The following is a 15,026-nucleotide window of genomic DNA, read 5'->3' as shown; positions in this document are numbered from 1 at the left end:
GCTGTAAGTGTGACTGCGTTTCTTTTGCAAATCTGCTTTGCTGTTATTACATCTGTATTTTCATTTACAAGTGATCAATGACACAAAAGAAAGCCACACTGTCGAGGCTTCCCATTGAACCTTTCCAGAACTGGACTTATTCTAAAGTGCTTGTGTCAGAGAGCAAGTAGCCGATAAAACAAGTGCTAATGGTTCACCCCCAACCGTGAATGTGTGTGTTTGTGCGTGTATGTGTTATGTTGTCAGTACTGTTGATGAAGGAGCTGTGGCTTATTCAATAGCAACTCGAACACAGAGCCATTCAATGAACCCCCGGGACAATGCAGACAGCTGTGAATGCCTGGGTCTCGAGCAGGGCGAGGGGCTGGGTGGTTAACAAGGAAGTTGGGGGAAAAGAAGGGAGAGAATGTGCACAGAATGGTCACAAATGCACATGTGCACAAAAGCAAAATCAGAAAGCAAAGAGAAGGAGTCCGGAGGAGCTGCTGTTTGTTCAGTTTTTAGTCAGACATAGAAAACGGTTGAAACAACGAGATAAGCTTCTATTCCTAAATGGTCAACATTAGAGTGATTAATCCAAGAGGTACAAGGGTAAAAGCCACAGTGACCACAAAGTAAACAAAGACTGTCTAGTTTTAACCATATTTCCGCATGTATCGATGACTCAAACAGGTACAAGTACAATCACTCACGCTTGTCATAGCAAGACGACAGCTTCAAAAGACTGAACGTTCACACACACACACACACATGCTGACGCACATCTATTCACATACACGCACGCACACACACACACACAGGCACACCTGGTTTTGTAGACAGCTGCCCTGAGGGCTACCTGTTCGTCAGATGCTCTGTGCTTTGTAATTAGAAGAGTTAGTGAGAGAAGGGGATAGGGAGGGGTAGAGAGAGAGAGCAAGAGAAGAAGGGAGGGGATAAAGACAAAGAGGCCCATTCCATTGGCAGTACAGGAACTAGACTAGACTTCGTGAGCCCTTGAAAAAGGCATTACAATCCTTGGTGGCAGCGGACACACACACACACACACACACACACATACTCACAAGCACATATATGTAATTTCAAAAAGCAGCTGAACAGGCTCACAATGACCTCCTTTCTGCGATCAAAGCTTTCCTTTTCCATTTCAACTGCTCTGTTCTGCTCCCTCAAAGCCTCTCACAGAAAAGAACATGGCTGTGTTTGTTTTTGTTTATTTATCACAAGTCCCAGTGTCACTGGGTAAGAGCTGCTTGTTAGAAATTGCCTCAGCAGACAAGATGGGTCAAGCAGGCAGACGGACCAGAAAAAAGAAGAAGAAGAAAAAACCCAAATAGCATTCGGCCCCAAGGTATCTTTTGATGAGGGGAAAATAATTGAGGGCAGGGGCCCAGTGGCAAATGCAGAGGGCAAAGACTTGTGTTCATTAGACTTCTCTACGAGGAGAAATGATTAAAAAGTTAGGCTTGCGTGTGAGGGAAAGAAAAAGTAGGAGACAAGGAAAGAGAAAGAGATAGAAAGAGAGCTTATTTCCTATAGGCATTGATGGCAAACCCGTTAGCACGCACACACACACACACACACACACACACAGGACAAACCTCTTGTGTGACAGCCATTGTGGGATGACTGACAGTGAGTGGTAGCAGGGTAGAAAGTATGTGTGTGTGTGTGTGTGTGCTGATGGGGAGTGGGTGGCGGGTGGGTGGGACGTGGAGGAGGAGGGGGGGGGGGGTTGTCATGGGAGGAGAGTACCTTCAGGATTTCCACAGAGGAATCACCTCCTTGGCCTGTCCATGTCGCAGCAACCAATTACCGTGACCGTGTGTGTGTGTGTGTGTGTGTGTGAGAGAGAGAGAGAGAGAGAGAGAGAGCTGAAGGGGAGGTCTCACCATAAAATGGAGGGGACTTCTCCTAATCATCGCACTCTGGCCCTGCACAAAGGCAAAAAGGCTGCTTGGACAATTTGAATTTGAATAGCATCTCTCCTCCTGCTCTCTTTTTCTGTATCTCTCTTCCTCTTTCTCTGCCTCTCCTTCACTTTGGACGACAAAAGCCGAGCCAACAAAGATAGCACACAAAGCAATCAAGCTAATAGCGCTAATAAGTTGAGCGTGGGGTCCTCGCTCTCAGTGTTGACACATTTCACTGTTTCTGTGACTAAACAGAGGCTCAAGTGTTTGGCAACCAGACGGCATAGTATTTTAATGGAGTGGCTACCCCATGCCAGGTTGCCATGTGCTTGGTCTGTTTGACCGTAGAACACAACAAAAGCAACTCGGAGAAGAGGTGGGGAGAAGATAATTAACTAGTGGAGATGCCTAAGGGGAAGGATTTAGGGGAAGGAGCCATTAGGGGGTTTGAAGTTTTCTTAAATTGCTTTTTCTGGCTGAAAACAAAATCCTGTTGTTGTTGTTGTTGTGTTTCAATAATCGAGCAGTCAGTGCTAGCATGAGGAGGAGCCATTTTGTTTTGGGGCTTGTAGCATGAATATAAGCTAACATCAGCAAAAAAAAGCTTTTGGTTCACATTTCAAGCATTTCTGCAACACCCATATCTCCAAAGTTGTTGAGAAGTACCTTTTAGCAAAAAACCCTCAGGGGTTTTGGTTCAGTTATCTTTCACTTGTCATCCGACAGGGTCACGCTAACAAAGACGAACATGCTAAAAAAGCTCAAAGAGGCTGCGGCAAGATCCAGGCTAAATCCCTCACCTGTCTGCTCCTTGCGTCCCGGGGACTTAGCCCTGTGAAACGATTTCGCATTCCTCTCTCTCAATAATAGTCTTTCTTCCCCTTTCCTCTTTCTGTCCTCCTCTTTTTTCTTTCTTTAAAGACGTCTGCTTGTTTGAACAAAGAAATATTTTAAGAGGCTTGTAACTCTGGGTGCTCTGTGTGTGTGTGTGTGTGTGTGTGTGCATGCATGAGTGTGTGTTGGATACGGCCATATAGGGACGAATGCTTCAGTGCCCTCCCCTGTTATTAGGCCTGCCCTGTCATTACAGGATTAGAGTGCAGGGGTTGGATTTGCGTGTGTGCATGTATGTTTGTGCATGTGCGTGTACACATTTATTTGCCTCCATATGATCTTTCTGAGCCTGTTTGTATTTCTGCACATGTGCTCACACAATCAGTTTGCAGAGAAAACAAACGTCGCTGCCATTTTTCGGTGTTTGTTACGCTAATTCCCAGGTGCATTCGAACTCTGTCATAAATAACACCATACTAAAGGAACCCTTAAGTTATTCAAACAGCGACTCGCTAATTGAATAGTCTTCGTGAGTAGTAGGAGGTCGAATAACATTCCCCTGTATGCTGCATGTCACATCCATCACAGCACAGTGTGAAAACAGAGATCAGCGAGAAAAAAGAAAGCAAAAAGACAAAAAAAAGATGTCCAATCTATTGCTTCCCAGTGGAGGGACGAGAGAGGGAGAAATTAGTTAGAGAAAGTCTGTGACAAAAAGGGAGTATATGAAGAGAAAGAGATTGATATAAGGAAACAATGGTGGATCAGATCCGTCATTTCGGAGGGATGATAACAAAGAAATTGAGAATGAATGAGATAAAAGTGAGAGTGCATGTGAGGAAGATGGATTAAACAGCTTTGCAAATCTGTGTGTCCCGATCCCGTGCTGCCTCCCACCTCTGCAGCTTCACTCTCGTTCCCTCTGTGTCATTTGCATGTTCATTTGCCTAATTTACTCGGTTTGTTCTTTCCCCCTGCAAACTACAACTTTTCCTTTGCTCATTTTACACTACCAGGATTTGAAATTATGAAATAAAACTAAAAGGCAGCCGAGGGGACTTTCTCTTTTAAGCGAAGGTCTTACAGTTTGACAGTGATTGTTGCTCCCGCAACTCGTCCTTCTGGTTTTCTTCCTATTTGTCTTTGCTTTTTTTTTTATTTCTCGACGAGGCCCATTAGGCAAGCCGCCAGCATGGTCTTAGAGGCTTTCAGAGGTTGTTGCTTTAAAAAATACCTGTCTCTCCTTTTAATCTGTCCTCTCTCTCTCTCTCATCCCTTATCACCCATAAAGCACAAATTTGTCAGTGTGGTACATTAAAATGGCTGTGTTGTGCGTGGGCACGTAGCACTTTATTTTCTTGATTTTGTCTCCTTGATGTGTGCGGTGTCTGAATTTGGTGTTTTGAATATTGCAGTATGCTTCTATTGCCTGGTGTGTCACACACACACATAAACATGGTGTGCATAGACAAATGAGCATGAAATGAGTCAACCACATTCACGTACGCACTGACAGAGAGGGAGAGGCCAGGTTAGGTCAGGGTCATTCAGTGCTTTTGCTTTTGGCCCATTGACACAGGATTGGTGCTCCACTTTGGGCACAATACAGGGCTTTGCACCAAACACAAACACACACAATTACCTTCCCACACAGACGTGCATTCACACACAAGCACAGAGGTTAAACAATGCAGATGCGTCGAGATGGAAAGGGTTACTGCTGCACATGCACTCCCAAATGAGCCACTGTTTAAACCACTGAGTCAGACCGCACAGCTGTGTGTGTGTGCTTTGCATATATCCCTTTCTGCTCCCCGACTCTCGTTCTTTCTCCCTCTCATCTCTGTCTCCCCCTTCACTCCTCTCTTTGAGTCTCCCAGTCTGTCATTGTGTTTCAACCTGTTGTCATTTTCAGCAAGGTCAGCTCTAATGACAAGCCAATGTACCATACACACGGCCTAGTCGTAACAATAAACACCAGGCAGCCGAGGTGTATCATTTCCACCACACTGGCTTACCTACCTGTATAGTTGTAGGTAACAGGTCCCAAATCACACACCGTTCACACAGTAGGAGTCATGGGAAGTCCCGCAGCTAATACGCACTGACACAGTTTCTGAGATGAAAACACTAGTAGACCCTTGTTTGCTCAAGTGACAAATGTGGCTCATTGCATTTGTTTACAAAAAAGAGCTCTTGGCAAAAGCAGACTGCATTCATGATTTGTTGTAAAGCTTTTCCACTTCCAGCGCAGAGTATATTAGAGACTGACGGGAGAAAAAAGGGGTGTAAGATTGCAAGCTGGATTTGACCCCGTGCTGTGACAAGCACATGATATTCACTTCAGCTTCCAGTGCCACTGCCAGAAAGACAGTCCTCACTGCATGAAATGTGTCACAGAGAAGATTCTGGACCATTTCGCCTGAGGCCAACAAGCCAAAGCTACGTTTGAAATCTGATTGTATGTGTTGTTTTTTTTTTTTTTGCACAGGGTGATATCTCCCTTTGGCAGGAACCCTCTCGGAAGTTGTGTGCACCGCTGTAATAGGCGCATACACATGTCAGAGACGCTGTCACTCAAAGCATGATAGGTTGCAATTCAACCGGAATTCCCAGCTTCAGGACCTTGTTGTCTCTACAGAGCCAGACAGAGCCAGGGGTCTTTGAGTCTGAGTGTTTGCGTTTGTCATTGCTGGTGCTCCTGAACGCAGCGGTGATAGAGGCAGGTATTTGGTAGCAAAATCCTAGAATTTACTCTTTTATTTTGCTCCCAAGTCTCGTTTCCTGTTAGCTTACTGGGCATTTATTTTTGAAAGATGAAAAAGAAAGAGAGACAGAAGCAGAAAAAGCCCAGGATATGAGGGCAGACTGAGAGACATCATCAGGTGTGTCCTCCGCAACTGATGCAAGGAAAATGAAACATCTCACACCTCCTTCCATGACCAGGGACAGTGTAAACTCAGTTCCTAGCAGTGCTGTTTCATCATCTTTTACTATCTTGTAGAACAGCGCAGTGGTTGCGATAATAATGGTGGCTGCATACTGCGCCCTGAGCGCCAGGTAGTAAAAGATTCAACTTTTATAGTCTTCCTTCCCCACTCTCACAAAGCTGGCATCTTTGCCACTAGGAACGAGAGTTGAACATGGCAAGGAGGGAAAGGATTTGCAGGAGACTCAGTTTTGTGTTTACTGCGTATACGATGTGTGCACATAGAGAGAGACATAAAAGTTAGGCAAACTCAAAGTATTGACAGAAAGTGAATCCAATTGAAGTGTATTGACCTCCGTTCTGCTCAAGAGCTCCTCTTTTGTGGCACCTAACTTTATAACCCCCCCTCCCCATTCAAGTCTTCTGTTAGGTTATATATCTTGTGGAGTTTTACAACCTGTTACTTACGCCATGTGTGCGTGTCATTAAGTGTGTGTGTGTGTGTGTGTGTGTGTGTGCGTGCGTGTGTGCACGTGCACTCGTGTGTCTCGCAGTGCCCTGCAGGAAGCGGAACTGTTTCTCAGAGAGACTTGCCGTTGTTTCCTTTCCCTTGTATAAAAGCAAACGTCTAACTGAGGCTAATTATCCAGACAAGGAGCCACAATAAAATGTCACACAATACCGCAATGGATCACCCACCTAGATATCTGTCTCTCCCACTGTCTCGTGGGCATACAGTTCTCCTTTGTCTAACTGAACATAATATTGCTCTGAGCCCGCGCTTTCTGCCATTGAGTTATTCACCCAGTTATCTGAAAACGAACTTGGTCAAAGCATCTTATCTCTTCCGCAGAACAAACTTTATGACATTGTTGTAAAACTATTGAAAGTTTCTATTGATCTCCTCCGTCACCCTGTTCCTCTTGGTCTGACCTGTTTGCTTTCTTTCTGCCTCCGTTACAGAGACACTGATGGACACGAAGTGGGCCACGACAGAATTAGCCTGGACTGCACACCCTGAGACTGGGGTGAGTTTATTGTGCAGTGTGTGTGTTTGCATGCCTTTGTTTAAAAACTGAATAAAACTGACTCATTAATTAAGACACAGACGGTGAGAGACAAGAGAACACTGTGTGCCCAGCATTACTGCTGCTGGATTTTGTTTTTGTCCTTTAAATGTTATTTTATGCACATATGTTCAGCTGTGGACAGTCACTTTGACTCTCTACGTGTATTCAAGGAATAAATTCAGTTTTGAGTGGGAATGCATGTTCCACTACATGTAGAGTGTCTCCTGTACACTTTTATCAGAAAATCACTCAACGGGATATGTTTTAGTATTCAACACGATGTGCTTTTTAGTGAGCAGAAAAAGATACACTGCAATCCAATTTCACTGACCCGCCCAGTCACAGATGTTCCCTTCCCTTTGCCTCACTTAAAACATGTGAAAAAACGGATTTCCTCATAAATTAACCTTTTAAACGCTAAAATATTTCTTGGCATTGACCCATTGCAAGGCCAGGCGTCCAAATCTACCACACACAAAGTGCCAGTGACAGCCTCATCTTGCTTTCCCATGTGGTCTTCACAATGGCCTAAAGAGGAGCAGCTATACTTCAAAGACCCCCAGCACTCCTCCCCTCAGCTTTGTGTGTCTCTCTGACTTGGTGCTTGTGTTTTGAAAGGTGGGACCCCATTTTTTATTTTGTTTTTACCCCAATGCCCTTGCAGAGAGATTTCACCCCAGCTGTTGGAAGTCACCCACCCTTTGTATTCTCCCCTTCTTTTACTTCCAAGTAACTAAGCACTAGTGAAGCCAGACACACTAGCCTCATGAGAGGCAACAATCAGTAGGACAAACCCCCTCACAGCCTTTTGTGCCCACCTTCCCTCTTCCTGTCTGTCCATCTTCCATTGCTTCTTTCTGCCCCCCCCCAACCACACACATACACACCCCCACCACCCCCACGCTCTCCTTCATTAAGCTACAATACAACAGCAATGCTCCCTCTGGTCTCATACAGAATGGAATAGGAACTATAAAATGCCTCCCCATTTATTTTCTAAGCAAACCCACAACAGATGCTCCTTTTCAAGAGATACACATACAGTGAAGAGCCTTTTGCACTTCAGATTCCCCACATTACCAACCGAAAGTGAAGGAACGACCCTTTATGTTTTCCCTCCTTGTATTTTTCTTTCACACAGAAGAATCAATCCTCACAGCTTGTATCATTATGCACCATGTATCATATGGGTGTTTATTTCTTTGCTTCAGCTTCGTGCAGCCTGTTTTTGTTAGGGGTGACGACTGGTTAAGAGGAACCGATACAGTGGCTGAGAGGAAAAACAAAGCAACATACAGAGAGAGCGGGATAGGAGGGGGAGTGCAGTGAGACTGAGATTAAGTAAAATCCAGAGAAATGTCCATACAGAGAAAGGGAGAGAGCCAATAAGAGAGACAGAAAAAAAAATCAATCTCTAAGAAAAAAAAAAATCTTTTAAATAAACCCACTCACAAACAGACTATGCACTCTCTCCCAGGGATGCTGTCCAGCCAAGTCTGAGTCACAGCATCTCTGTCTTGTTTTGTGTTGCACAACACATACTGATAAAGCAACAGACATAAAGCTACAAAGAGGGAACATAAGCTGTGTCTATTTGTGACAAGAATTCCATAGACAACTGGCATATAGGTGATAATAATGCCACTGCTCTTGGTGTAAAAGTGTGAAAGCCAGTTTTCTAAAAGCACATTCACTTACTGATGTGTGCAAGGCCTTTACATTCCATGTTATGTGGGTGCATGCATGTACATGCATTCTGTCATATTCTTTCACGTCTGTGTCTGCACATTGGTATGTGGATTTCTCAGCCACATTGTCTGTATCTGTCTGTATAGCCTGTAGCATTTGTGCAGCATGCACGTCTCTGTTCAGGTGTGTGAATGTGAATATCTCAAGTTGCATTTGTGTTGTGGATTTTTTTTTCAACATTCATGACATCTCCTGGTATTGTGTGTGTGTGTGTGTGTGTTTGTCCATGTACCTTATCATTTATCTTCGAAAACAGATGGGTGATGGAAGGGAAATTCCACTTTATAGCAGGGTTCTCCTGATACCTGGAATAACACCCACAAGGTTTTCTATAACCATACACTTAAAACAATATACCAAGTTAGTCAGCATGTGGAGATAATAACTATTGTTGGTGTATCACTGTGTGCTTCACAGACCCCCAGCATGCTAAAACATGTTATGAACAAGCTAAAATGTCCTTAAAATTAGCCTCGGAGAGCTTATTCACACTAACAACAAACAGAAAAATAAAAGCATTCTAATTGCTAGCACTAAGCTTGTTGGGGCTCCAGCATTTCAGCTAATGCCTAAAGCTAATAATGCTAGTTTTTCTAAGTTGCCATCAAAGTGGCTAATGTTTAGCTTGAATTCAAGATTCGAGAATTAAAAAAAAAAGGGGATCAAGATCTTAAAGAACTCCAGCAACACAGCCTGCCTCCTCATTCTTTATTCATATCTGTAGACTGTTCCAAAGAGATTTGCCAAAATATTGCAAAATATATTTTTCAGCCAGGCTTTGGACCTTCAAGGAGTGTGATCGTGCGTCACACAAGCATTGTTCATTGTCATCTGAAAGTAAAATTTAAAGCTTTGATTGGAAAGGACAAAGAGAAAATGGAGTGGATGGCAAATCTCGCATAACGATTCATCTTGCTGGAAATCGATGCCAAGAAACTTGACCCTTTTTCACATGACCTACTTAATTCATTCAGGCTTGGTAAGCAGGCGCTCGGAGTGTTTAGCCACTGGTGCGTGTCTTGGGAAGATGACCTCTCTCGCATACAACAAAAAGACACACCTACGTAAACTGTATGTACACTAAAACAAACACAGTGCAAGCACATACTCAGGCAGAAAGACTCACACAAGCACATTTAAACAAATACACCGAAAAAAAACTTGGCTGTATTGCTCTTTTGCAGAGAGTGATTTATTACACTAAACTAAATACCCATTGACACTTCATGCTTTTAGCCATCTCATTGACCTGGCTGGTGATTATCGATTGTCTCTGGTTGCTTCTTTCTCTCTTGCTCTCACTGGGCCATCATTTTAATGCCACGGCCAAGATACGCCCATTCTCCCTCTCTACCTCGTGGCCTCCAGGGTCTTGGATGAATAGCCTTGTCTCCACCACATCCATATCACAGCCTTAATTAAGATGCTTAGAGCTCAGATGGAAACAACTGGCTCTGGAGAGCAAATTGGTGCCTTTATGCCAGAGTTTCAAGACAGTCAGATGTTCTGCGGCAAACTTCTGTCCCGAGAGTGCAACTGTAGACATTTAATTTTATTATAGATGTGTCTTGGCCTTTAAAGTGGCAGGGGGGCTGAGTGATGTGAAAGACCATCCTGTAATCAGAAGGTCACAGGTTCAATCTCATGGATTTAGGCAGCAAATCCAATGACGGCCATGTAAAGTAGTTCAGACTTTTATTCCTTTGTCTAGTTTTATTTTGTTCTATTTAATTTCCTTCCTCATTGTCTTTAATGTATTGACACGGCTCATGCAAAACACTTTGAATTGCCTTTGTATTAGAAAGGTACTATGCAAATAAACTTACGAGGCCTTGGCTTAGCTAAAAAAAATAAATAAATGCACTCTGTTTGTCTGATAGAAAAGGGGAGCAGATCCCTCAGCACACACACAAAGATATATTATACACACAGGAATCGCTATTTGAAGTGAAATGATTTAATCGCGGTGTCCTCATTCGAGATTGAAAATGCATTAGATTACAGTGTCTCGCAGCAAAGCTTTTACAGTCTAGTTTGCTTGTGCTCATTTAATGAAGCTGGTAATCAAAGTTTAGAAAATTTAATCCCATTTTATCCGATGTAATTCACCCCCTGGGTACTGTAGTAGCATTGAAAGATGTAGAGGAGTGTAAAAAGAGAAAAGCATGAAGGTTAACCGGCGCCTTTTCCCTGTGTTTATTAGAGGACGTTGCGATCATTGCCCCGTAATTGAACTGTAATTGCTTGTGAAGCAATGTGGCTGCTACTTCCAAACAGATATGAAGTAAACATGCTGTGGTGGCTCTCTGGCGAGGAGGTGACAGGTTGCTGTAATTGTGATGAATTGGCAGTCCTTGTCGCTGGCTTTTCACTACACTAACTAGAAATGAAAGGGGTAGCATGGCAACAGCAAGGGAATGTAATTGAAAATAACCAAACAGGACTGAAAAAAATACCAATTGCTTCTTTCTCTCGAGGTCCTAATCTTTGCCCAGTTTCATTATCTTGCAAGGTAGTATCTGTTAAAGATGCCATCAAATATTTAGAGCCTCTAACCTAATGATGTTTCTGTTATACCTTTCAGTGGGAAGAGGTGAGCGGCTACGATGACGCCATGAACCCCATCCGGACATACCAAGTCTGCAATGTTCGTGAGCTCAACCAGAACAACTGGCTACGCAGTGACTTCATCCCACGAAAGGATGTGCTGCGCGTATATGTGGAGATGAAATTTACAGTGCGCGACTGCAACAGCATTCCTAACATCCCAGGTTCCTGCAAAGAGACCTTCAACCTCTTCTACTATGAATCTGACTCAGATTCAGCCACAGCCACCAGCCCTTTCTGGATGGAGAACCCTTATGTGAAGGTGGACACTATTGCCCCGGATGAGAGCTTTTCCATGCTTGAGTCTGGACGCGTAAACACAAAAGTCAGAAGTTTTGGGCCATTGTCCAAAGCTGGGTTCTACTTGGCCTTCCAGGACCTCGGTGCTTGCATGTCACTCATCTCAGTTAGGGTCTTTTACAAGAAGTGCTCCACTACCATTGCCAACTTTGCTGTTTTCCCAGAGACAGCAACTGGTGCCGAAGCAACATCCTTAGTTATTGCACCAGGAACTTGCGTCCCCAACGCTCTGGAGGTTTCTGTGCCACTGAAGCTTTATTGCAACGGAGATGGCGAGTGGATGGTTCCTGTGGGAGCCTGCACCTGCTCAGCTGGTTTTGAACCAGCCATGAAGGATAGCCAATGTCAAGGTGAGTGTTTTCACAACAGTTATTTTGGGTAAGTCCAGGATTTTATAACTCAGTGTTTGTGATGGTGGATTGATCTAGAAGTTAGAGAAACACACTTCAAAAGTGTTCACAAGGTTCAAATCCTAACTGATTTTTATAAATCAGCTATTTTGTAGCTTGCCTTCCTGGAAGGTGGTTTTTGGGGGATTTCCCCATGGCAATCGATAATGTATCACATTATTACTGCAGAGAAAAGTTACATTTGCATTTTAGACACATAGTATATGATGGTTCTATGCAGAGTGAATTTCAATGAGTGAGTTGTAAGGGGTCAAAGTCTTGCTGAAGGACGCTCTATCTGAGCACGTCGACAAATCCTTTGTTAGAGAGATTGAATCAGTATTGTTTTGGTTACAGGTTACAGCCTCTATCACTAGATTGTCCAGCTGCCACATTATTATAAGCCGTTTATTTACCTTGTACTGTCTGACACATTAATCCAATGACTACAAGTTAGAGTAATACAGTGTCAACACTGTCAGCAGGCAGCTGTTCACTCCTCTGACCTCAGTTTTGCCTGGCAGCTGGTTGCTAAATAAATGGAAATGCAGGGGAGACTGTTCATTTTGAGAGCTGGGAGGCCTTATGATGGTTTCAGCTCTGATGGAAAACATGACGGGTTCACAAGGGTTGAGAGCAAGGTGAATTTAAACAGCAAGGTCTCAGCTAAAATGAAGTACAGGTGACAGCTGGAGGAGTGGGAAGTATAATGGAAAATGTGCTCGTGTTAAAGGGTATGAGGGGGAAAAATCAGGCTTAGGATGTGTCGGTCAAATGGAGACAGCAGAGTGGCAGAGAGATGGGAGCTGGCAGGGTTATTGATCAGCTGTGCTGAGTTTGAGGTGTCTGTGCATGGACAATTTAAGTATGGCTAGTGCATCATCCTCGCTTGCCTGAGTCCAGAGGGCTCATTCTTCTTCTCATAGCAGAGAGCGATGAGGCTGAAGAGATCTTTTGTTTAGCGCTCATACTGGTGAATCATAGAGTAAGTGAATACTTTACATTGGCAGACCCTAAATTTAGAATGTATGCTTATTGTGTGTGTGTGTGTGGCGAAAGCGAGAGAGAGAGATGATAGTAAATTTAAAGTCTTGTGTGTGGTTAAAAACTCATGTGTTTGTTCCTGGCAGCTCAAGGTTAAAGCTTTGGTGACTGTGCCTTGATAAAATGTTCTCTAATCAGGATTTCACTGGAAACCACAAGGGGAAACATCTCCCTTTCTTCTTCTCTTCTTACATCACATCTCCTCAGGTCTTCTCTCCTTGGCCACTATTTTACCATGTACTCATTTCTCACCATGTATTGGCTATGGATCTTCTTTTCTCTGCTTCTTTTGTCCTGGTTCCAACATGCAGTATCTCCTTCAGCTCCCTCTCCCTCTCCCTCTCCTTCCTAGTCTGAAGGCCATTGCTCTCATTAATACCTCACCAGTGTTACAGTAAAGATGTCTGCATTAATATTAATCGATGAATCTTTTTTTTTTTTTTTTTTGCCTTTCCACTCCTGTATTGCACATTTTTCACTCCCAATATTCTTCACTTTTTTTCTTCATGCTCCACACTTTCCAGTTTCAGCATACATTCAAATCAGTTCCTTAAGCTCTATGTTCTGCACGAGAGGATAAGACACAGGGGAGTGGGGAAAGGGGGGCATGCAGGATTAGCATTTTCTATGCTGCCACCTCTTCCACCTCTCCCTCCCCTTTTTCTCTAGTCCCTTGTCTCTCTCTTTTTCTCATTCTTTAGTGGTTCCTCTAAGGGGAAAATGGATGAAAGGAAGAGGACGACCCTTTTTCCTCACTGGAAGTGATTGATCAGCAGTTCTAGCCCTTCCTTAAAAAAATAAAAACTTTGTTTAATGGAAACGCTATCTCAACACCTTTCATTAGGTTAACATGTTTAAAAACCAATCCTCACACCTTGTGAGCTGAGAAATAGCTTGAACTTTACTTTGTGTTAAATCATCTTAAATGGACTTGCAAGGGTCACGACGCCAAATTGAAGAAGCTGTGCTCTCACCTGCTAAAACTCGAGGTCATTTCTTATCTCTTTATCGAGCAGTGCTTCCTGTTAGCCAGTGGTGTGGATCGCTCTGATTAATGGTGGAAGAACAAATACACTCAGTGCTAATGTACACTGATCAGTCAACGGGCAGTTTTGTGCTAATATTGAACTTTAAAAAAAGGGAAAACAGCAGGGGCAGGAAGTGATCTGCTGTATATTTGACCTCCAACCTTGGCTGTTTTCAACAGGGAGCGAAAAACAAATATAGGAGCTGTGGTGATTATTATCCTTCAGAGGGACAAACACAGCAGTGTATCCTTGACTTTGATGAACTAAAAGTACTAGTGGGCCAGCTAATCAACTGGCCCCTGTAAACTTTGCCTGTCTTACCTGCTCTGCGGCAAACTCATTCATCTTTTAACGAGCCTGCCAAAGTGTTCTGGATCACAGTGCCGCTGTCAGTGTTTCCCTGTAAGTCTGCAACTTATTACCTGAGTTATAAATGTCTAGACAACTGCCATAAATTGAGATAGGGCCTTTACAAAGGCTAGCAGTGTTTTCATTTGATTTTGCGTTTTCACCAATCAAAAATCAGTTTAGGTAAGCTAAGGTGGTTTGCACAGAGAATGATCTTCAAGACAGTTGGATGCAAACGCTCTTAACATTAAGTTAATTGAGGACAGGATGGTGGATGTAGGTGTGTACACAGACATATATCTTTCTACAGTGGGGCACAGACCCATGATTGTGTACACAGCATGTGTTATGTATGCCTCTCTGTGTGTATGTTTATATTTCATAAAAGACTGAATTCGGATGAAAGCAACATGCCAGCATTTTGGCTCTGAGGGTCATGTATGAAATTTGGGTTGACAAGTCACTGCACGCTGATCAAAAACCCCTCTCATTTTCCAGTGCAGTCTGCTGAAAATGCAGTCTCCATAAGTGAAGAAAAGGGGAACATGTTGGTTTGAGGGTACAAAAACAAATCATGTGCACAGGCAGTCACGTACATAAACAAACACATGCTCAATGCAGGCAGTGTGACCATATAATTACCCATTATAGTTAAGAGATTACATCCTGTTGTGAATGTTGTGCATACCAAAGTTCGGGATTAGTGTAAGATTTTGTGTTTTCATTCCATAATGAGAAGGCTAACTGATGGAAAATGTCTGTCACGCAAATCTAATATACATGTACTAAAAATAATTTAACCTTAACTATACAGC

At 43.3% G+C, this 15,026-nt stretch overlaps 1 protein-coding gene across 8 annotated transcripts in view; it reads left to right on the top strand.

Annotated features, from left to right (window-relative positions):
* Nucleotides 1-15,026, top strand: part of LOC124060262 (ephrin type-B receptor 3-like) — a 59,035-nt gene that overhangs the window by 23,601 nt on the left and 20,408 nt on the right. For all 8 annotated transcript variants that reach the window (XM_046390993.1, XM_046390992.1, XM_046390986.1 and 5 more), the window contains exons 2-3: nt 6,640-6,704; nt 11,080-11,752. In XM_046390993.1, coding sequence (XP_046246949.1) covers nt 6,640-6,704; nt 11,080-11,752 — 738 coding nt within the window. The remainder of the gene's footprint in view (nt 1-6,639; nt 6,705-11,079; nt 11,753-15,026) is intronic.

The sequence above is a fragment of the Scatophagus argus genome, chromosome 6 (assembly GCF_020382885.2).
Source record: "Scatophagus argus isolate fScaArg1 chromosome 6, fScaArg1.pri, whole genome shotgun sequence".
NCBI lineage: Eukaryota > Metazoa > Chordata > Actinopteri > Scatophagidae > Scatophagus > Scatophagus argus.
Note: the sequence above shows the minus strand (reverse complement) of the source record. Positions and strands in the feature narration are given on the sequence as shown.